General features: G+C 42.7%; 1 protein-coding gene across 4 annotated transcripts in view; it reads left to right on the top strand.

Moving 5' to 3' along the window:
* The window catches only part of AFF2 (ALF transcription elongation factor 2), a 530,167-nt gene that overhangs the window by 116,588 nt on the left and 389,182 nt on the right, over nt 1–24,397 (top strand). For 3 of the 4 annotated variants that reach the window (XM_019492849.2, XM_019492848.2, XM_059732874.1), the window contains exon 1: nt 5,880–6,126. The exons of the other annotated variant lie outside the window; for it this stretch is intronic. In XM_019492849.2, coding sequence (XP_019348394.1) covers nt 6,080–6,126 — 47 coding nt within the window. In that variant the 5' untranslated portion in view covers nt 5,880–6,079. Of the gene's footprint in view, nt 1–5,879; nt 6,127–24,397 lie in introns of those variants that run through there. 4 annotated transcript variants of the gene reach the window in all.

Below are 24,397 nucleotides of genomic sequence, written 5' to 3'. Positions count from 1 at the left end.
GTTCTTGGGTTTATGTTAATATTTACATTAATAAACCATAGGTTAAATTATCTGTATGCTTTATCTAAGATGACTTAAACTCTTGGTTTATATAAACTTACATGGTGATTAGTTCAATATAAATGAGACACCAAATGAGAAAATCAATCATTTCCCTACCGAGAAGTATGAATTCCCTGAGCTTCATTTTTCATGTTCAAGTTGCTCGTCCCTTTCTTTTCCCCTTCATAAAACCAAGTGTCGTCAATGTGTGCGTTCAAAATAGGACTGGTTACACATTTTCCATTAGGAAATATTTCAAGAGAAAATAAGGTTTTTTGAGTCAATGCAGTTTTTCATGGGGAAAAAAAGTCTACTTTCTGTGGAAAACCTTGATTATTTTTTTTCATGATGTGGTCAAACACATTTGGTGCATCCTGGAAAATTCAGTTTTGTTTCCTCCCGCCCCCATTATCCTCTTTGGGCAAGATTACCTTGTTCGACCTCTTCTCCTGTGACACGCTATTGCTACAGGGTCCTATAGTGCATGAACATAGCAGAGACCTTGGTTCATTATGGGAGGCAAAGTCCATCCATTCATTCCTATCTATATAGGCATGAGAGACGTGAACAACAGCTCCCACAAAGCACTACGGCAACCTTTCCAGATGGAAACATTTCAGCCAAAATGTAGGGGTATGCAACCGTACGCACATGATGATTATTTTTTTCTACTTGCTCAACTCAACAGTGCTTTCCTAGACCTGGTAATGAAGCAGAGCACCTGGTAACTTAAATGCCCTTCAGTGTACTTTTGATTGGAGAGGTAGTTGTAGAAGGGCTTTGTTAGCCCTTGCCACTTAGCCTAACGCAGAATCTCAGTCTATGCAATGTAGGAGTTGTCACTAAGGTGAGCAGTTTCAATGAAATTCCCACTTTACCCACTTAGTGCAATATTTTGATCCCGAATCAGGCTAAACAAAAAAAAAAGGGACCGTGTTTCTGGCAGTTCATTCTCAAATAACGGATGACACTGCAGGTGACAAGGAGCTTATGGCTCTTAACTTCCCTTGCAAGTTGATTGCGTGTTCAGGATGGAGCTACTGCAATCAAAGATGTCTCTGGAAAAGCTTAAGGGAAGAATAAGGAGGCTGGGGGGTAGAAAAAGAGCCATCCTCTTCCTCCTCCTGCCCCTGACAAAGGACAGATTTTTTTTTTTTCCTAGTCCTGTCTCCTGCTCCCTGACTTCAGTCTAGCTCTTACTCTTACTCTTCAGTTACTTCTTCCACAGCCTCATCCCCCACCTCACTGCAGCTGTGTGCACATTTACATACAGACAGTCCCTCAGTCAGGAAGGGCAACCAGGAATTCCTCTCCTTACTGGACCTGCCTCTCCCCCTTCCTCGCGGTTTATAACCCCGTTACCTGCTGCCAAACCCGAAGAGACAGAAATGGAAGAAACGGTGTAGGATGGGGAGCTACCAGGAGTCCTCCCTTCCATGCAGGTCAACCTCCAGCCACTGGAAGATGCCAGTATTGTGCAGCAGGAATGAGGAGGAACGAATACCTGAGCTGAAATGGGCCCCAGTTTTTGGGGGAGAACCTGGGACTGTGGTACAGGAGGAGCATCAGGCTGGACCCTGCAGTCTGGTAGCTGGCTGGGGAGGGAAAAGCGGCCAAGTAGGCAAGGGAACACTCCCAACAGGGCTCTAAGAGATGCTCTTATATCCAGCCTCTTCCGTGGTGGCTGTTAGAGCCGTTGTGCTCAGCAGTTTCACTTTCTGTGCTGTCTCCAGCCCTAGTAAAGGAATCTGCTGTTATTATGATGTGTGCCACTGTTTGTAGGAACCTGCTGAGGACTGAGCCCGGTGTTCGCCTCAGAGGCAGTGCTTGTTTGAGGTTCACGGAGAATGCTGCTAGACCTCTCGAGGGGACTAGCAGCAGCAGCCTGGCCTGAGGTTGGTTGCACTCTGAATCATCTCGGTGCTGCCTGCCTTTGTTGTTCTGTGCAGCTGCTTTCAGTCTCCACGAGAGCTAGAGTTTGCAGGAGATCTGTCCACACAGACCAGGACTTTGGCTCTTTGTCTCCCAGAAGCCTGTGTTCCCTCCTAAGCACCCCTCGTTCTGCTGCCATCAGCCTGCCCGGGCCTCAGAAGCGCCAAGGGATGCTGGGCACGGAGGGGCTGAAGCTGCTCGAACAAACAGGTCTGCCCCCGGTGACAAGTAAAACTCCACCCTGCTAAACCTGCAGCACGGTATCTGATGGGTACATCTACACATGTGCATTTACTAAGCAGTAACTGAAATTACTGCACGGTACAGGCACGTGTCTGCACGTACATGCCTATACGGCGCAGTAAGTATGGTAGCGTAAGCCAACTTGAATGTAAATTTGATACATGCATCATGCAGGTATCAAATTTACACCAGATTAGTTACTGAGCAGTAATGCATGTGTAGACTCCTTACTGCGCAGTAACACGGTGTGTGTGACCTGACTTGGGACTACATTTAGTGGACAGATTCCCTGCAAACGAACTTTAGTCCCAAGTCAGTCCACATACAGCATTAGTGCACTTTAATGCCTGCATGTGTATACAGCAGCCTGTTTTCACTTACTGAGCAGTAATTTATGCATGCATTTATGATGGCTTAAATTTACTGCACAGTAATTTACTGCACAGTAAATTTAAGCCAGCGTAAACACATGTATAGACATGCTCACTGAGAAGTAAAATTTGAGGTGTGGACAAACAACTTGGGAGAGATGTTAGACATACTTTTGGATATAAAATGCCCTTCCTTAGGTCAGAATGACTCATAGCTGTGGCATTATTAATGGAGGTGAGCCCCAAAGATGAGCTATTCCCTACCGATGCCAACAAAAAGGCTGGTTCAGGAACTAGCCTTCTAGTGCACTGTAGAGAGGCTGGCAATTCTTATAGTTTCAAGAGGTAAAAGTGTAGCCCCAAGGGGGGACAGGTTGTCTTTTATATTGACCTTAATAGGAGTGACAGGGTGGCCTGCTGGCACTGGATTTTCTTCTCCCTGTCTTTGATACAATCCCTTTTGAAAGCCTTCTTAGAGACTATTATATGTTGAGTTTCTAAAGAAACTTGAAGGAAGTGCTGGCCCCTGTGCCTGGGAAGTGTTTTCAACCTGCTGCGCAATAATTCTGTTCCCAAATGCACTCTCTTTAATAGCAGGTCAAACCTTGCTATTTGAATAGAGCGGAGTCAAGATGTTACCAGCTCTCACCCATCTTGTGTTACTTGAGGTTTTTGCACACCTTGGATTCTTGTGATTAGGTGATATTGTTCGCATTCGTTTAAAAAAACAAAGTTTTGGCCCATGTCGTTGTGAAGGAAAGCTTTGAAAAAGCTGGTACAGCTACACCTTTGTGCAGCTAGCAAGCTCAAAAAGCAGAGGACAAAAGAGCCCCCAATTTGTCATTTGAAAAAAAAAAATCCCATGATTTTTTAATACAGTCTCTCAATTTCTTTTTTCTGAGTCCTGAGTCATAGTTTTTGAAAGGCTGGTACTGGCAGGGAAGTGCCTGGTTGCAAGGAGGGAACAGACAGGCACATCAGAAGGAACTTTTGCATTCACCTGCTGGCCCGCAGCCAGGGAGAGAAACTGCCCTGTTTTTGGGGGTTTTGTTTTGTTTTTTTTTTTTACAGAGTATAACTGTAATTCAAAGTCAGGCACACCAGTTTTGCTTCAGTACCTTCTTTTGAAAGGCCAGCATGATGGCAAGGAACTGAAAGCTCAGCCTTTAGACAGCCCTAAATATGATTCAGAAGGCCCAGGTAACAGCAGAAGCCTTGAGGAAACCAATCTGCAACTCCTGTTTTCTCTTGGTCTGCTCGTGTCTTAATTTGCTAACCCTGAGGTCAAGCCTTATCTCTCACTGATTCTCGTGGGTCAAGGTCAAGCTCTCAGTTCCTTTTATTTCTCAAGGCAATAAATGGTCTGGGTCGGCCTCGCACTGCAAGACCGTGAGTACTATTGATAGGTTTGCACCTTGATACATTGTCTACTGTAAAGGGAGGCTGCTTCAGGGCTGGACAGAAGACCCTGGAAATGGCCTTTATCTGGAATTAAGGACCACTCCAGATGTCACCACTACTCAGTCCAGAACAGCCCATAAGCACTCGAATAATGTAAGGATGTAAGTCATTCTTCTGAGAATAGGGGCACAACTGCATGTTTATTTGGCCTTGCCTTCCTAAGTACCAGCTGAAAGAAAACCCCGTTAGCAAAGTACCCCAGGAGTAAAAATGAAGGACCCCCCCCACACACGATAGATGTGAATCCCTGTCGGATGTAGGTTGTAGCCATGTTGGTCTAAGGACGTAGGCAAACAAGGTTCTTTGGGTAAATACGATATCTTTTCTTAAACCAACTCAAGTAGTTGGAAAAATTCTTCTTAGCAAGCTTTCAGGTACAAACACCCTTTGTCAGACTGAGGAAGCATCTACAGATGGTCTGGGAGGCATTTGGATAGGCTGCTGATGGGCAGAGTATATGAACCAGCAGATGCCTCGCAGGGTTTATTGAAAAGAAGATCCAATCGGAGCATAAAACTCCTGTTCTCCTCTTGCTGGGTGAGACAGGTGAGTGGGGGCATTGGTGTGGGAATTGTCTCCAGTGGGATGTGTAGGGGAGAGAAGGGCTCTTTTCCAGGCCGGTTATCCCACAGGTGAATCTAGCATGCCGCCTCCTGTTAGCTAACCGTTAGGAGTGCAGAAAAGACTCCTGCTCCGGTCACAGACCACCTGGCTGGACCAAAATCCCAGAATTGGAAAAGTGGGTGAAAAGTCTGTCTTCCATGTCAGTTTTTAAGCAGTGCCTGGTTTTGTCTCAGCCCCCACCTGCCCATTAATACTTGTCCAGCTCCCTGAGTCGGGCTAGCCCAGTGCCTCACCAGTGCCTCCCCTGGACTACTTCACGACTTGTTTCCAGGTTTGCAGGAGCCTCATTACAGGGAACCTCTTTTCCCCTCTCTCAGAGACCAGCTGGGACACTCTGGAATTAGACCTTATTTTTATTTTTTATTTTACGTATCCCAGGCCAAATTAGCCAAAACTAATCCCAAATCCAAGAGTCCAGAACCATAAGTGGCCCTTCTCCCAGCAGACATCCTCCACCCCCATCTGGGGCTTCAGATGTTCCCAAAACCTTTGGCAGGCATCCTACTTGCAGGCCCAAGCCCGGAGGCTTGGTTTGGATGCCCCTGAGTTTTGCTTGCCCTCAGCCCTAAGGCCTCAGGGGCAAGCCAGGGAGAAATCTCCCATTTCATAGATTTCATAGCCTTCAGGGCTGGAAGGGACCTCAGAAGATCATCCATAAAGTGGGCTTAAAGCCAAGACCTTTCCAGTCCAGCAGCTAAGTGGGAGGTTTACTATACATTACCTGAGCCACGCTACTATACATACCATGCTAGGTGTGCAGCCTTCCCCAGTGTAGCTAGGAAGACGGCCTCCGTAGTGGCAGCGTTTCCCTCGCCCAGCAAGCACAGACTACACTTGATCTGAGCCTTCAAGAGGCTGCAGATGCTGCAATGCCTGGAGCTCTCCTGCGCGCTTTGCACCCCCTTTTCTCTTGCACAAAACTTCCCGGAGAGGGGTGCGGGGCGGGGGGGAGGAAAGTGCCTTCACGAGAGAGAGCATAAAGCCTGCCAAGAGCCAACAGGCCCCTGCCCTCTGCAGCCACCAACCTCCCCTCCTTCAACAGCTGATTTCACCAGAGGAGGAGCCCAGAGGCTGTCAGGACTGGTGTTGTTCGGCTCTGCCAGATCCTGGAGATGATAATGTGCTGGCTCCATGTCGTGGCTTCTGGCTGCCCAGGCTCCTCCCCTTGTGCTGTGTGTGATGCTGATGCTGCTGCTGCTGTTGCTGCTGTGCCTGCCTCTCCCAGCCAGGCAGCCAGCTCGGCTGCTGGCGGCGGCCGGAGCGAGCGGCGGCGGCGGCGCCTCTCCTCCCGCGGCGGGAGCCTCCAGCCCGGCTCGGGGCAGGGGGGACAAGTCACCTAATGCAATCCCTGCACTTCTAGCCGGGCTGGGGAGGGCAGGGGCACCCCTTCTTCGAGTCTCATCGTTATGGATCTATTCGACTTTTTCAGAGACTGGGACTTAGAGCAGCAGTGGTAGGTTTTAATTTTGGTGTGCTTTTTTTTTTTTTTGGTGCTTCCATCTTCTTCCCTCTCCCCCTTTGTTCCGTGGAGGGGGGGGAGGACCAAGCTCCTCTGCCTTGAAACCCCGCTTTTGGGGTGGAGGTGGCGGGGGAGGGATGTGCCACGCGTGTCCATCCTGGGCATGGACTTTCTCCGCTTGATGCGAGTTTCCACCGGAGCCACCAGCCCCCGCGAGGCATCGCCGGGCACGGATGCTGGGGAAGGGAGTCAGCCCCCCTGCTGCACCGCCTGGCCAGGCAGGGACCCTGCCATCCGGGGGTGAAGTTTGAGAGCCGGGGGGTGGGGGTGCAAAGCTTTGGAAAGGGGGTTGTAACAACCATCAGAAGCAGGAGAGAGACGGCAAGATGCGGTGTTTGCCCAGGATCGGGGCTGCAGTGATGAGCCGGTGACTGGTGTCAGTCCCTTCATTAGCCGCGATTGTCATTGGGGGGGTCTGGTATGTTTGGAGTTGCATGTGTCAAGTCGCATGTTGCAAGATGTTTCAAGTTGCAGGTTTCAAATGAATGTTTCAAGTTGCGAGCATTGATGGGTGTGTGGTTGCCTTGGGCTGGGGTGGGGGGGTTGTGTTGTCTTGGGTTTTTTTTGCTGTTATAGACAAGGTAAAGCCTCGTTGAAGTTAGGCTTGGAAGTGGCAAGATCAAGTCGCCAGGATCTTATCACGCCAGATCTGACACTTGGGGGTGCGGGGAGCAAAAGTAGGACTTGAGGGTTTTATGGCTTTGCACCTGGGAAGGATGGACGGGAGATGTGGCTGAAATATTGTGAACTTGTTGCCAAAAAAGTGGGGGGGGGGGATGCTGAGGCATTTTGCAAAGGGGGGGGCGGAGTAGCAAAAAGTTGGTCTGGGGGCAGGTCTTGAACTTGTGTGGCTTGGCATGGGCTGGTAATAAAGCGGCGTTTGCTTGTTCTGGTGCAGTTCATCTTTCATTGTACTTCTCGGGCTAGCAATTGGTGGTGATTTTTTTTTTTCCATGTGTGGAAGACTTCAGCTATTGATGACGGGGTTCTTAAATGTCTGTGCGGTTGGCAAACAAGGAAAAAAGAATCGGATCCTGTATGTTTTGTCAGTCCTAATCTCTAAATGCCACCCAGATTATATAAAAGTGTGCATGTGCACTGCTTATTTTGCAGAAGGCTTCACTTTACTTTGCTGATAATTTAAGCAATGCCTGTGCAAAAAGATCATGTATTTAGTTAATAACTATGATTTTGCCAAACATACTGTAGCTGCTCTGGTTGCAAATCCAAGATAATCAGAACCCAAATACCTGTCAGGTTCTATTTTATAGCAGTTTAGAGGAAATCCTTGGAACAATAAATTACACTGTATCAATATTCATCTGTAAGAGGCCGTTTTGGATTTCCTGATGTGTTTTATCAGCTCTGCATAAACCTTTGCCTTACAGGTTTTAATAACCACGCTGTTGTTATTTAAAAGTAATAATCACAATAAAATTAGGGCTCAATTAAATATTATGCTTCTGCACACTATCTTTACTCTGCTACACTAATTTATTTTCCAGACAACTGATAAGCACTGTATTACTATTCAAATAGTATTTGCATACAATTTGCTTAATTTATGGTGTGGGTAACATCATTAATTTAATAGAAGCTGTTACAACTGAATATGTGGGTGTAGTTCAGATACTAAGCACATTACAGGTATTGAGTTTTAACATATGTTTAATTACTTATTCTTATCTGACTATAGTCTTACATACATTTTGTGTTGTGTATCACAAAGAGCAAAGTACTTGTGCCTCTGTTTTTGTATAAAATATTTGTATATTGCTGCTTGTTCTGCAAATGTCATTCACTTGGTTTCTTACAGTGAAAATTATTGTTTTAAAGGAAATCTAATGTTCTTGGCTCATTGGATCCTAAAACATGTTTTACTCTTATGATTGTGTTTGTTTCTAAGCAGTCGCTATCTAGAGAAACTCAGTGTATTATAGATAATATACTGTGCATGTATGTATATGTACATGCCTATATGCACACACAAACACATGTGCATGCACGCACACACATTTTTTACACACACACACACACGCAGAGTAATTGGTTCATTATTATGCATAAATGTGCACAGTGGTTTGTGTGTGTGTGGGTACACACAACTTATATACACATACATAATTATATTAACAGTATTGTGCATTTGAAATTGTATGTTATTGCATGTCTTAGTCATGCAAATAGTTCTTTTGCATGAGTAAGGAAAGTGTAACTGGCCCATCAGTATATTATTTACAACTTGTACACCACATAGCTGTGCCCAGTGACATATAGAAAAAGTTCTGTACATACATACAGTAAGCTACCTACCTAATATGTATATACTAGAAAAAGACATTATTGTATGTGTGTTCATATATTCTGAAGTCATGCTTCTCCTTCACTGTAGTTTTTTAAGTTTGCTTTTCCTAAAGATATATTTAATAAACATTTATAAGGCAAATAGGGACCTAGTCTTGCATTCCTGAGACCTCTAAAGCTTCCATTGATCTCAGTTAGAGTTCTGAGTCCAAAAGAAAGCAAATTTAGGCCTACAGTTTGTGTATGTTATCTAGGTACACAAGCTAAAATGACAAATATGACAAAAACAGTAGCTTTAATGCGTGAAATATAGAGATTGACAGTAGTTTAAACAAGCCTGTTACCAAGTAGCATGTATGGACAGTGCAAAGGTGATTCTTATGCCTATCCTCTTTGCAAAAGCAACTTCCACAAGGATTTGGGGAAGCCCAGAAAATGCCATTTTTTATTGTTCCTCTCTGGGAGGTATGTCTCTGTGTGGGCTTCGCTTCGCCTGTTCTATTAGGATGTCAAAGCTGTAACGTTTGCTGCCACTGGACATGTTTTTAAAGTTATTTGTAGCATAATCAGGGGGAGCTTTACCTGGATACAAACTCCAGAATTGGGGGGTTTCATTTTTGATGATTAGGAGTAATTGCAGTAGCCCAGAAGTTAGGGATTTCAGGGCAGTTTACAACTGTTGCAGCGTGTCTTATTTTTTTTCAAATAGGGACCCCTAAATTAGCGAGATGTGCACTGGAAGGGCATAGATGTCCCAGAGGACATATTGCAGATCTCAGATACTGCAAAGGATACTTTAGCTGGGTCTAAACTCTGGCCTAGATTAAAGCTAAAGTCCACTAAGATTCCTGGATGAGTAGGCAACATTCACCTGGGTTTGCATTTACTAGGAGGCATTCAATGAGGGGAAAAGGAAGGGAGATGGGTATAGCGAAAAGCTCGAACGCCTGTGTGTACCAAGGAGACCACTTGCTGTTAAAAATCAAATTTCATCTTTTAAATCACTTTCCATGCTTGTCTGTGGTAACCAAGTAAATGAAATCTTGAACTATCCTGGGACCATGTGGCTAGATTTGAACCTGCTTACTGAAGAAGGTGATGCCATTAATCAACATCTAGGAAACAAAAACCCCAGCATCCCTTCCCCCTCCCCCCATCCCCCCTACAACTCCAGAATATATAGCCCTTCCATAATACAATCAAAAAAGCAAAGAAATACATTGATGATATTATATTTATTGTCATTGCTATTAATACTTGTGAAGTCTTGGAAAAACTAGCAATGGAAGGGGAGAAAGCATTCTAGCAGGAAAATGCACGGCCAGGTATATAAAATAAAACCCGGCAAAGGGATATAAAATCGGCAGGTAACTGCGTGGTCCTGATAAGGGAAGACTTCACGCTGCAGAGAAATGAACCTCTTGTTTTTACCTTTTTGTATAAGATGTATTGCAAGTAGCCTAATTACAGCAAAACCAGCAAACTGCCAGTTATACAGGAAGAGGCTTAAACTCACTAAACTGTTATATAAATAGCAAGTTCAAAGGTCTGTTTGTGGCTGACAAAGCTGAGAACAGGCCATCTGCGGGCCAGGTTTCTCTCCTGTATGAATGCAAAAACATACTGCATGCCACAGCAGCATGCACTTTTAACATATTTCCTCAACCTGGAGGGGGTGATCCTGCTCTCCAGACAAAGGTGAACTGTTTCAGTTCCAGGCTGTGTTCCCCCCCCCCCGCTTTTTTTTTTTGCCATGTGCTGCTGCAGAAGACCTTCTCAGTTACTGTTCTTTACACAGAGGTCTTTAATAGCTTGTTAAATGAAAAGTCTTCTGAACGTTGAAACAGTGTTGTGTTTCTGATGGGAATGTGTGAAATGGAGTAGATAGACCCTTTGTGAATTGGGGTGAATTTTATGGGAGTCTGAACAGAAAAAATTTAAATACTGAATGGAATGTGCAGGCTTTGATTTTTTTTTTCCCCCTCCTCTCTCTTTCTCTCCCCCCCCTTCTTCTATTAAAAAAAAATACAAAGTTGAACTGCAGTTATGTTTTGGATTATTGTTGCAGGCATCCCAAAGTAATTACTTGGAAATGTTTTGTTTCTGATTTGCTTTTAAAATGCAAGGAGACGAAGGCTGGAGCTGTTGGTTGGTGGGTGAAGGGGATTAGAAGCTGTCAAAACAAGCAGCTGAGAGAGACCAAAATATGCCTGGGGCCAAATCCTGCCCTCAAGTACATCCTGACTTCCTAAATTTTGTCCTGGTTTATAAGTGTAAATCAGAGGAGAGTTCCGGCCTTTGTGAACATTAAGCTTGTATCCATTTGATGAGGCAAAATGATGATCTTATGTAAGAAATCAGTTTAACAACATCTGAATTGTTTAGCTAATGATTCATTCAAGAATTTAATGACTTTTTAAAATATACAAATCAGAAGGGAGAATAGCCCTTCAGACATGATTCAGCCATTGCAAAGCCAAAAAGAACTCCAAAGCTTTTAAACACTTTGTGTATGTATGCAGATTATATTGTTAGGGTTTGGGGTTGGGGCTGCTTCTTCTTTTTTTTTTTTTTTTAAATAAAGATGACTTTATAAGCCTTTCTAATGGGATCAGTCAAATAGAGTCTCTTCCTGCTGTTGCTGTGACAAGAATGTCACTTGAACCTGAAATTTAAATAAATCATTTGATTGGAAAATATGACATTTAGCGAAGTATTCATTTAAATAAATACACAGTATGATCTATAAAATATAAACTGACATTCTCAGTCTCTCTCTCTCTCTCTTTTTTTTTTTGACATCTCAGGACTGTTACGTTACAGTTCAGTCTTTTGGGTAGTGTATTGGTTGCAGTTCTTTCATCTAATAGGACAGGTTTTGTTCTCGTTTAAGTGAATAGTGAAACTCTCATCAACCTATAGGTGGGACAGGAATTTGGCCCTAGGCTTAACAACTGCACTTGAGTGCTAAGTCAACAAGGTGAATGAACATGGGCTTAACTTTAAGCACATGAGTAATTCTACTGAACTTATGCGCTTAAAATAAGGCATGTGTAAGAGCCTGAGTCGCAGCCTTGGGGATGCTCAGGCCAGTTCCACTGGCAGATGAAAGATCCACTTTTTTTGTTTGACACTTACTGAAGGAAACTGCTGGGTTTGGCTTGGTAGTAATTCTTTGCTTGAGTTATATTCCTTGTTGTCCACAATTGCACAAATGATTGGCAGTCAGAAACAATACAAATGTTAAAACTGTAAATTGAACAGCTTTTTACAACAGAATGACTTAGAATGGCTACAACAACCTAGTCACATGAGTGCTAAAATCTGGGAATTTGATACAGATTATAAATGTCTAGATATAGGCTTTGAAAGACTGGTTTGATTTATATGTGACTTCATTACAGTACTATAATTTCTATCTGCACAGCATTTTGGGATTCAGGGTTTAAGTCCTCATTAGATGTGTATAGTCAACACTGGAACCGCCCTGGGACTGCTGGAGGCAATGGAGGGACTCCCAACTGGATTAGACTTTATTATTCCCAAGAATCAGACTTTAGGAAATGTGGAGCAACTTTCTAGGGCCCAGGTTTAGGAAGATACTTCAGTGTGAGCCTGGCTCCAGATATGTGAGAAGCCCCCTTGAAAAAAATGCTGAAGTTTCTGCAATGCAAATTTATAACATTAGCACCCCCCCCCAACCCCTCTTCTCTTGGTTGTTGTTTCAAAAGTACTGGTTATAAAACCAAACCAGCACAAACCCTTTGAGAGCAGGCTTCCAGGAATGATGAAAAATAGAAATCTGAATGTCTTAAAAATTTCTGCATGTTCAATGAAGGAGGGAAAGTTAATTCAGTAGCATGTTAAATTAGGCTAACCTCCTACTCCCAAACTTCTTAGAAAATAGTTATAGTTTCAAAGCAGTGACCTGAAGAGAAAGGTGCTTTAAACCATATCTTATTCAAAAATGGTCTGCATTGGTGCCAGGCAATCAAAACAGTTGTTTAAATTGTCTTAATATCTCCTGGCTACGGAGCCTCTGACCCTAATGATCTACTGACTAATGGGGAAATCTGGAGATAAAAGGATGACATAAAATAGGAGGAAGAATGGTAACACGGGATCACGTGTCAGCAGGATTTTAAATGCCGTTTCAAACAACATCTAATGCTAGGGTGAGCTAACTAAAGCTTCTTACCAGGAGTAAAAAAACACCAAATTGTTAGGCCTGAGTTTCTTAACCAAGTTGGTGAGTAATTATGCAGAGTCTGCTCTGGAAAACAGTGTGACGGTGCAACAGTCTACAAACACTTCAAGCTATAGCATTTAACACTGCAAATTGCCCACCGATGTCCATGGTTTTTTGTTAATTGTGCTCGGTAAACAGGCTCACAGGGCTGGGCTCCTCGGGCTGCAAAGCAATGTGGCATTGAGATAAGGGAGGGAACCCAAACTTCTTCCAGTGAACTTCCCAACTAGTAGGAACTGTGTTTTTATCTTGACGAGGCTATTTTTCAAACTCCGCCAGAGCAGCTCCACACCATAAATTATTATGACTGTTAAACAAAGGTCTGGCCACTAGCCCCTTCTTCTGTAAAACTTGACATCACATTTTTAATGAGATTTTATATACGTGATCAAAGCACGACAAGCTGCGCTCTACCAAAAGGCAGAAGTGCTCTCCCTTGTTGAATAATCTTCCCTATATGGGACTCGAGCCGCTGGTCCGCGTGTCGTATTTTAAAAATCACCTGGGAGTCTGTATTACGCGTGATTTGAAACTGAATAGATTGATACCGTCCTCCATCCCGCATAAAATATAGGATCCGATTTCTGGCACGGATGATACAGAGTATGGGAAAGCACCAGGCACTGTACACGGCATAGCCACCCTGCTTAATGAGTAGCAAAGGTCAGTGATTCAAACAGAGCCTGACTTAGGTGCTGCAACGGTTGCTGGCAGTTATATTGAGGTGTGAATATGCCACTCTAATTATATGCGTTTAAAAGGGACAAGCGTTAAAACCAGCAAAGGAGAGGGAACAAGATAGAGAACTGTGTTTAAAAACCATTCAATTGTTCCTCTGGAAAACATTATAGCAATTTATATATATGGATGTGGGTGTACGTGGTACTGCAAAGTAAACTCCCTGGTGCTCTGGTGCTTTCAACACTAGCTTAACCTGTTAACATTCACTGCTGATCACAGTGCTTATTACTTGTGGAAGGCATCACTTCACCCAGGAGGGAGTGGGTTCAGGATCAAGCCCTCTCTTACTAGTTTCCTCAGGGGTCATTCAAACTACAGACAATGCCCAAATGACAGGGTGTAGGCCTTACCGGGTTGGTAATCTAAAGCAGGAGCGAGTCCTGAATGCCAGGTTAGGAGGGTACAAAACCCAGCACCGGGTAGGAAGACTAGCAGCATCATGACCGACCGTGTGAACCGTTTCTGACGTGAAACGTTGTTTAGGCTCAAGACGGTCTCCTCTCTAGCCCCACTTCAGAAATAAAGGCCCCCAACCCAAGCTGACAGTTTGAGCACTGGCTGTGTTTGGTTTTATTTGGCACAGCAATTGTACTTGTAGATTGTCTGGTTAGACAGCTTGGCTAATGTAGGGCTTTGTTATTTTGTTCTGGTTAGTAAAACAGTAGGGAAAGCAAATACACAACTTGACAATCAAATTCATTTAAAGATAAAACAGGAAACAAAGTCTACTGAGGTGGTAGTTTGCCATTGATTTAAGAGACTTCTGCCACGAGCGGAATGGAGATTTGACAATAATGTGGCTGTTGTGTATTTCTTTGCTGCTTTCATGGATCTTTTATATAGATAGATAGATATAGATAGATCTCTCTCTCTATAAGATAGATATATATATATAACTGGAAATGGGATACTCAAGATTTCCAGAGCGAAGCAGAGATTAAAATGTTGATTTTGGAGATACCGGTTAAACGGACTTGATTTCTAGAGCATGAGTGTTCAGTCCTTCTAGAAATTTGGCCCAGCCTCCTCCCCTTGAGATGTTTCAAATTGCATACACAAAACCCGGTGCAACCAAAATCAGTGGTCACTTAAGAATCTTCCCTGCTATTTTTAATACTGTGAAAGGCAAGGATTTTTATTTTTTTTACCAGCTGCATAGTTGGAATAGAGTTAGACAAGCTTTTGATTGCAAGAGATTCTTCCTTAGGTTTAGAAAGCTTGTCTAATGCTATCCCAACCATGCAGTCGGTCCAATAAAAGATATCACCCTAAGAAATCCTTACTTCCCACATCATTCTTGGCCCCATAATTCTTCCCACATAATTCATGGCTACATCACTCTAATGCTACCATTTTTAGTACTAGGATTTTTTTTTTTCCAGTTTCTGAATGTGGAACATTAAAGAATATTTTTCCTGGCATATCCTGTGAGAAGTTATGATGAGGAACGAGTTTGGCCATCTGTAGGTGTTTTAAGAACAGCACTGGTAGATCCAGATCAAGTTTCCGTGGGCGTCATTCAGTTGATTGTGGGGTGAGTGGATGGGGCCCTTGAGCTGGTGGTGGGTGGGAAGGTATACTGTGCAAATGCTATGTTGAAGGTTTTCATTGATCTCTGTGTGACTGGACAATGGAAACTGGAGCTTATATTTACTCCCAAAGCTGCCCTTTGATTTTCATGGCTTTTATGTTTCAGGGTACTCTTCAAGGCCCATTTGTTTGAACTGGCCTTTGAAAAGGAGTAGGTGAATTGAGACATTGATGGATGTTTGGGGATGGCAGTGTTTGAGGATGTGCTGTGGGCTGGTGGGGAGGATGAGCTGATCATCTTGCATTCTGCTTTTGTCATTTAAATAATTGGCAGGGGGCTCAAGAGTTTCTAGGAGGATGTTTTGTATGTACGCTGAATCTAAATTTAGATCTCTCTCTCTCTCTCTCTCTCTCTCTCTCTCTCCCTGTGTGTGGGGACAGATATTGGTGAATGTGGCCTGGGTTCTGTTTCTGACCCTAACACCAACCAGCTTTGTGACCTTGGGAACAAGGCTTTTTCTTTCTGCCTGATTTTCCTCATCTCTAAAATGGGATACTATTTGCCACCTTTATGGGGCACTTGAAGACCAATGGATAAGAAGTGCAATGGAAAGGCAAAGTGTACTGGTGTTTTTGGCTTGGATGTTCAGTTTGTCATTTTTATGCAAGACATTTATGAGGCATTTCTGGGTGTATGTCCTTGTAGGGGTGTGCTTCATTCTAGTTTTCCTCTCCAGAGCAGGCTTCCTACAATTGCATCGTGTACAGTGTTAGAAAATCTGTTGATATCAATGATCCCTGATGCGTCTGCTGCAGCGAGATGTTACACTTTGAGGCAATGATCCTTGGTGCATTTACTGCATTGAGATGTTACACTTCGCGGGTATGTGAAGGGTGGCTTTTGACTAGGACTGTAGACCAGGAAGCAGGAACCCTGGGCGATTTAATAACCTTGGGGCCTGAGATCTTGCTTCAAAATGGGACTAATAATACCTAGATCTCTGCACTAGTGGATCCTAAAGTTCCTTTATAACACAGGCCAATTCCATTACCACTAATTTTGCAACTAGGGAAACTGAGGCACAGAGGGAGGACGTGACCTGCTCAAGGTCACCCAGGAGGGCAGTGGTGGAGCAATCAATAGACGATAGGTCTACTGAGTTCCAGCCCAGTAGGCCATGCTGATACATTGTACCTCCTGCCTGCACAGCCATGTCACCAGGGCACATATATAAAGTAGGAGCCTACAGTGGCAGGAACATATAGTTACCTACACCAGCTATCAGCGGCAATGCAGGCTAGGAGCACGTGCATAAGGAAGACCATGCAGCGTATGTAATACAAGTGTGGCCTATATCTTTTGACCAGTTCTAAACTGGACAGCAAAGGGCTACCGTAGCTGTTGACCAGTATGCCCAGGAATATTATAACCACACTTTTTCAGTAGCATTGTCATTTTCTGAGCCAGTTGCCTTTCCAAGAGACTGCTGTTTTGTTGGCTAACCTAGGGCATGGGTTTTCCTCACATATATTATTAAGCTAAACATATTTTCTATTTATACCACAGGAGGACGTGAATTACTGCATTGTATTTAGCAAGCACTAGGAAGAATGTGTCTTTATAATATAAAGAATATAGAAACTGCACTTTATGTACCGCACACACGTACAGGATTAGGGAGGCTTCCCCTACAAGATTCTAGGAAGCAGGTGATTCTCTGGTCTTTGGATGGGGTACAGACCCAGGAGTAAGCAGGTTTTCAAATACATGATTTTATAGTTTGGTTCTGAAGCTGAAAGCTAAGATGGGCTTTTAGCGAATGAGATGCATGTGGCAGAACCAAATATTATAGCTTTAAGGCAATTGGAGAGACCCATAGCAGTAGAACAGTCGTTTCCCCAGTCCCTGGTTATAACTGGATTTGGATCAGTGGAGTTATGGTAAGGGACTAATTCAAAGGCCATTGATCCTGGCTTCATTGGACTTTGGATCAGACCCCAAAATTATAGGCACTGTTGAATCCCTCCCATGGGACAATCAGATCCCCGGCACTCTCCTTCCTGTTCCTGCATCCTCACCTTACTTGACACAGTTGAAAGCTTTCTTGCCTTGAAAGAGAGTTCCTAAAAGGCCCCAGTACTGGTGGCTATATGGCCATTTCCCCATTTGTGCCATTTTCATTCAGCCCTTCTCTCACTGAGAATTTCCTATTTTATACCTGCATAAGTTCCTGGGTCAGAGGTGAGAAGGCAGTCCTACAGTAGAGGTGTCTGAATCCTCCCCGTTCCCATCTCACCCCCACGCACATCCTCAGGTGGGAATTAGAAGAGCTGCACGCGGCAGGGTCCCCTTGTTACCCAGATAGAGGCACAGTTAGACCCTGTTGTTAGAGGTTGCAGCAGTGATGCACAGTGATAGGCACGAGAAAGGAAAAATATCTTTTAGGTCATCAGACCTCTCAGGTCGTTGTTTGTAGTCATGATTGTGCAGCACCTAGCACTGTCGGCTACTAAGCCATGAGTAGATAGGCAACCGTTGATTCTCTGGATCTGTAAGAGGCCTAGTCTGGTGCCTGCCGAATCAAGCCCGTAGTTGCTATAATAAGGCATCAGGGCAAACCGGCTAACATAATAAATATCAGTTCATTTGACTATCACTTCACTAGGGCCTCACTCATTACCCTGGCAAAACTCCCACTGTAGTACGCCAGGAATTTTGTCCACGTAAGGGCTGTGGAGGACTCCCATAGTCCATCACAAGCGCAGAGGCAGCCAACAAACCGGACTGGATCCTGCATAAATTATGCAGCTAGAACAAGCACAGCAATCGTATAGCTGAAAAAATATATTAGAGCTCCATCAGTAACCCTGCACTCCAAATGATTCTTTATTGTAAATCCATAAATGAAGTGCATTTTGTCAGCTGCATTGCAGTCAATACATCAGAATTATTCTAGATTTTATAACAATCCTCACTTATGTAGACTTGCACCACCTGAATGTCAATTCAGCTGCAAATGATAAAAGGTCTCTCATAAAAATATTGAGGCAGCCCGGAGTGTTTGGTTAAGATTAACATCTTTCTAAGTAATTATAATGTAATGTCAATACGCACTCTAATGTCTACAGAAAGAAAAGGACATAAATGATACAGTTCTGTTGTACCAGTCCTTTGTAAACAATTAACTGTTACTCATATATCTGAAGCAAAGGATAGAGAATTGATAAACCTATTCCAAAGGGCTTGAAAAGTTAAAGTGAATTCTAAATGTAGATTAGTAGCAAACGATGACAGCCAAGCCAGCATTACCTCAGTTGATTAATTTATAAGGATACTGGTCAATGATTTTAACCAACAGCTATGCATAGTAGAATCCTAATGGGATCTGTCTGTTAAGATTACATAAAGTAAAGCATTTGATTTATTTCATAGTTTTCTAAAGCTCCACTTTAACTTCATACAAATAATGCATTAGTCACACTGGATAAAATGGTGTATTGAATAAAGTTGTGATTTTGTCTGCTTCTCATAATCTGATTTTTATAAAGGATTAAATCTGTTTTAGTAGTTTATTCATATCATAAAAGAGATTGTTGGTGGAATGAAATCTTTACATCTGCCACTTTCTCTCTCATTAGAAAAGACAGTAACATAAAGTTCCTCGTTTCCTTCCAGTTTGCTTTATCCCCAAGTGTGTCTAAGTGTCTACATTGCCTGTACATTTGTGTATTATAAAGGCTGCATGTTCTCAAACCTGTGGTTAAGGTTATACCACAATTTCCAGTTTCGGGGATTTATATCTCCTGGAGATGGTAAAAATTCGTTTCAGACTAAAACCTGGCAAGGAAAGTATGCACCCAGCAATGAATGAGGGATGCGTGTGTGTAGTCTTTCAAAACAGTATTTTTGACATTTGCTAACTTGCCCACCGCTCTCTGCCCATTGCAAGGGATGCCTTTGTCTAGAACTGAATAGGAAGTGCTTAAAAACAATCCCGTTCTGCAGCAGGATGAACCCAAAAGTTTTTAGAATCTCTTTTTCCAAAGGGAGACACAGACACAGACCTTCCTCTTCCCAGAGCAGCCTGTACCTCGTTAATTAGGGCAAATTCGTGGAATGTGGGAGACCCTGGGGTATGTCAGCAGCCTTGTCTGATTCAGAGCTAAACTGGGATTTTTCACTTCCTATGGAAAAGTGTTAGTTTCGACAACATTTTTTTCTGACTAAAAACCTTTTTGTCAGAGAATTCTTGATCAGCTGTAGATCTGTTGCGTCTCCTCTCCATTTTGTCCAAAGTTTTAATTAGGACCTCGTAAAAAGTGAAGACGTGACACTAGTCAGCCATGTCATGTTTTTGCTGATTGTCTCATCAAAGATGAGCTAATTAGAAGTTGTCTTTCCAAGATCATTGCTCAGAGGTTCTTTATCACTCATCTCCATTGACTTCTTGTAACGCCCAATGTCAAAGTTTCAAGTTTAAGTGTTTTAAGAAGCTGAAATATTAAAAGAGATGACAGACTGTTTTTCTTTAAATGGTATTTGTTGAGCTCAAATTACTAGGATAAGGAAATTCGTTTTTTTTTTTTTTCCTTCAAGGCATGCCTCTATGACCTTTAATCGACAATATGGACAGGATTAGTGTGTTTATGTGTGTCCTCTCACTCATTTTAACAGGTTTAAGTATAGACATATGCATACAGGTATTTATAGAATAAACCTGTCGTATGCACAAATACAAATTTGCATGTGCGTACCAGATGATTGGCATATGTGAAGTTGAAATGTCGCACTTGTGTATATGTGTAATAAGGAGGAGGATAGGGTTTAAGAGGTATGAAGGAGATGTAATGTAGTGGTATACATTTTTATCACAAGGCCACTTACAAGAAAAAGAAAGCTCTGGTTCAGAAGATATTCAAGAACTTGCATACATTTAAGTATGAATATTCCCATTTATTTCAATGGCAATGCTCCACATTCTTGAAATTAAGCATATGCTGAAGTTCCTTCCTGAACTAGGGCCAAACAGGACAAGACTGTTTGGGCAAGGTGTATTACCTGTGTGAGCTTAAAAGTAAATTCTCAGTCATGACTTAATTGTCTGGCTGCTGTCCAAAATCACACTCTTTAATTTAAATGGCTTGGGTTTTTTGTTTTTATTAAAGAAAGTACTTGATGGAGAGTTATTGATATCCAGTGCAGTTCTGCTGAAGGAATGTTAGTATATTTAACTGTGCATTTTATTGCTTAAAAAAACAACAACCATGCATCCAATGATGCTGCTATTATGACTGGTTGGGAGTAGTTTTCACTGACCCCTTAAAAAGTTAACCTTTTGTAGGCCCATCATATGCATGTCCCACACTTTTAGAGCTACTCTTCTCTTCATGTCTTATTTAATCCTATAAAACACTGGTTCTCAAACTTTTGGGACCCATACCTTCAACTCTCAAATTTTATCACGCACTCCAACTTTTAATTAGAAATACGATGCAGTCCATAGACCAGGTACTGGCCACTTCTCCCCGGCACTGGTGGTCTGCCACTCTCAGCTTGGGAGCCATTGCTACACAGCTTACAGTCAGATTCTGCCAGGACTTTTCCTGGAGCAAAGTGCTGTGTGCTGCATTTTGATTGGCTGCAGAGTTGTGGCTTCAGCTTACCTTTAAGCACATCTGGAATCGGATTGGTTATTTTGATCCAAAATATGCAGTTAGCATATTTACCGATATAAAAGAGGGTTTTCTGGCAGAGAGACCTGGTCTGAAGCAGAATCCCCAGTGAAATTGGTAGAGTGGTCTACCCTCAAGACTCTCAGTGCAAGACTGGGCCTCAGTCTGGATTGAAACTGTATGGCTAGGGACAGACATTACACATACACATGTTTAAGTGATCAGAAACTGGTTTAAACCTGTAACAGATCAAATGTTCAGTGCACATAAAGCAGTTGGAAAATGGCTGAAACTGGTTTGAGCTAAACCTGGTTGAATGTAGTACCAGGGTCAAACTGGTTTATGCAGTGTCTGTCCCAGACCCCTTCCTAGTTGGAGTTAAATCAGTTCTCCAGCAATCTCAGTTGCTTTGCAACCCTGGGCAGGGCTCTTCTCCCTGGGTGCAGCTCTGGCAGAGACAGCAGGTACAGCGGCGTATGCCTGGCTTCTTCCTGGCTCCCCTTCCCCTCTGCCTTACACAGACACCTCTCAGTATTAGCTAGCAGACCATGTGCTGGCTATGGTCCGTGCTGTGGGAGACAGGACAAAGGCAGACAGGCTTAGGACTTTTTGGAGCTAATCAGCAGGTAGCTAGTAATATCCCTCTGTTCCTTCCTTGGAAAAACGTATTTAAGAAGAGCTTGAACTAATGAGTGAGGCTGTGTTTTGTCTGATGGGCTGATAAGTGCTAACAACTCTCTGTGCAACTCCCTGCTTTGTAACTCAGTGATCTGTTATCAACAGTGGTGGGGATGGGGGTCTCCCTAATCAGAGCGTCCTGCTGGGGCCTGGCCACGCCCCCCTCAGCTCAGCAGTGTAGAAGGGAAGGGAGGGCTGCTCTAGCTCCCCCACAGCTTCTAGCCTGAGCTACTGCAGGCATGTGCCTGCATTTCTTCAATCCATAGGGGTTGTCTGTATGGTTATAAACTGGTTCAGCCTAGCCAGGTTAGACTAACCTGCATAGACTGAGCCAATTCAGGCTCAGGTTTTTTGAATGTCTGTCCCAGCCTATAACACTGGCCGATCTCTGGTTCCAACCAGACATTTTGAACCCAAGGCTTGATGGAAGTCACTTATTTCTATTTTATCAGTTTGCCTTTTGCCTGGCTTGGCTATCTTCTCTGAGACTGTGGCTCTGTTGATCAGTAGTGGCAACGCTGAGTCATGGCAGAGTCACTTTTGTTCTAAGTTTGTTTTTGCTGAAACTCAGAAGAAACATTTTGCTAGTGATGTGTCTTCTTAGTTAGTAAATCACTGGGATATGGAACATTTCTAAAAAGGACAGGTTTGTTCACTGAACAGTAGGTATTCCCACAGCTCCAAAAGTCGGGGCCAAATATGATGTGTGTGAGAGTTGGTTTTGCTCCTCAAGTTTCTATTTCCAGCTGTTGAATGAACAGTACCTTAATTTTCCAGTAAACGGAGCTACCCTTTATAGCAGTTTTACATAAATGAATTTAAGTACTTTATTTAATATTTATGGTCTTGCATGAAAAATATGTAGTCATAGAACGAGGCCTAGAAGTAGTAAGATGAGATGAACGTCTCAGGCAATGCAAGGCATACCTGTTCTGTGCACCCAGAGGTTTTAGATTCCAGGGCTGTCAATCTATAATGTTATGTACCATGTTCATTTAAAAATGTTTATATATTGCAAAACTATTTAGCTATAAAAATGTTTGAGAAGTAAGACAACATATATGCAGTAACATAAGGGTATGAGGCAGGTGGTAATTATGTACACTTAGCTTCTATCCAATAGTATAAATTACTGTCAAAACCATTATATTGCAATATAATGTGGACTAAGAAATTCCAGTGGTTAGGTCACAAATTATTTTCTGTGCTTGGCCCTAGGTAACGGCCATTGCAACAAATACAGTTTGAAGTATTTAAATATGAAATAACAGGGCCGGTTTCTGTTTTTTGTGAGGAGTAACTATCGGAGGGATACACAGACAACAGCCTTTTTATGGGAGATTTATTGTATTTTATTTGGCAGCTGCTTGTCCTAACAGGAATTCTTCAGTGGCATTTACTGTATTTCACGCTGGTAGCAGGGAGAGCCAGAGCAGATTTTGAGCGCTTTTACTCGCTTTCCTCATTTTGAACACGAAAAGAAAATATCGCTCTATTAATTACTGTTCTGTCTTATTGGCAAAAAGAAAGAGATCCTGTGATACGAAATTACTAAAAGAAGAAAGGTTTCAGTTTTCTCATTAGCACAGGATATTTTGCATCTGTTGTGGCTTGTGAATGCATTGTCAGCACTTAAATAATAATAATGACTCAGTAATGAATAATAAAAGCAACAAATAGCCATATGAGAGTGCATGCATCCAGGCACCCTCCTGTGTTTGTCAGGAGGTTTGGAGGTCCCTCCAAATGAGCTGTTCCAGTGTGCCCATTCACATTTTCTTAGATCACTGCACAGCCCTCAGATTCATTTCATTGCTGGCATGGATGGGTTATGTACAAGCACTTTTGTCCTTGGGTGTCAGCACTATAATGTTAACGTTCTCACTTGAAATGGAAAATGTACATTTTTTCCACTTAAATACATCTAAGCCTTCCCCCCCCCTTTTGGTGAATAGAGTCTTAAGTATTTCATTGTTCTGAATTCATGAAAACATCAAAGCTCTGAATTTTCCTGCCACAGTCTTTCAGGCGTGTTCTTGTAAAAGTAGCCTGAAAGCACCTTCGCTAGTTCAGCTCGGTTTGTAGCAAATTTCCCCCACTTGTATAGAGTCTACTACAAAAACCCCACATTAAAGTAATGTTAGGAGTCTGTCATAAGCATACAAAAGCAAAGGAATCCAAAGTTAAGGCCCCAAATCCAAATAGACAGTCAATTCATAATGCTGTCTGTCATGTCTGTGTATTAAGGCACTAGTCTGTACAACAAGCTATGCCATGCCATGCATAGATTTTATATTTCTGTAAGGACAGTGTCTGGCTGGATATGAAAGCTTAACTCTGCTTTTTGCGTTTTCATGGGACACCGTATAGACAAATGATGTGCTCTCCATTGTTAAAGGAGCAGCTGGATTTGCTATGTATCTCAACATACTGTATAGCAGGATTGGTTTCTTCTGACAATTTATTCTTAGGGAAGAGGGGAAGGGGGGATATCAATCATCAAGTTGCTTTTGAGTTGCAATTTATTTGTAATTCCAACTTGTGTTTAACTTTGTGGCCCAGAGAAAAGCAGGCCGCTTTCTGGAGAGGTGTCAAATAATTAAAATGCGAGTTTAATTTTAGGTGCTCAGGTTTTGAAAACTAGTGTCGGAGCCTGCCTTCCTGTAGTTATCTCTAGCTACCGAACATCTTGATTGTAAAATGTAGAATTTCACATGCCATAAAATAGCACTAAAATCTAGAGAAACTAAAAAAAGACTTGTTTACCAAAAATTGTCCTTATTGATTCATAGTGGTTCTCGCTTTATGAAGTCAGCATGTGCAAATGGGCACTTTTATAGCTCGCGTAGGACAAAGCGAAGCAAATAAGATTTGTTTTATGTTAGTTAAAATTATTCCTTGGTCCAACGATCCTTCATGATAATGGCCCAAGCAGAATAATTTGTGTGTGTTTAAAAACAAAACAAGACAGACACACACAAAAAAAAAAAATAAAGCAAAAACCACTATGACAAAGAAAACCTTTGTGCT

Source organism: Alligator mississippiensis, chromosome 8, assembly GCF_030867095.1.
Source record: "Alligator mississippiensis isolate rAllMis1 chromosome 8, rAllMis1, whole genome shotgun sequence".
Classification (NCBI taxonomy): Eukaryota; Metazoa; Chordata; order Crocodylia; family Alligatoridae; genus Alligator; species Alligator mississippiensis.
This window is presented reverse-complemented; position numbering and strand designations above follow the sequence as displayed.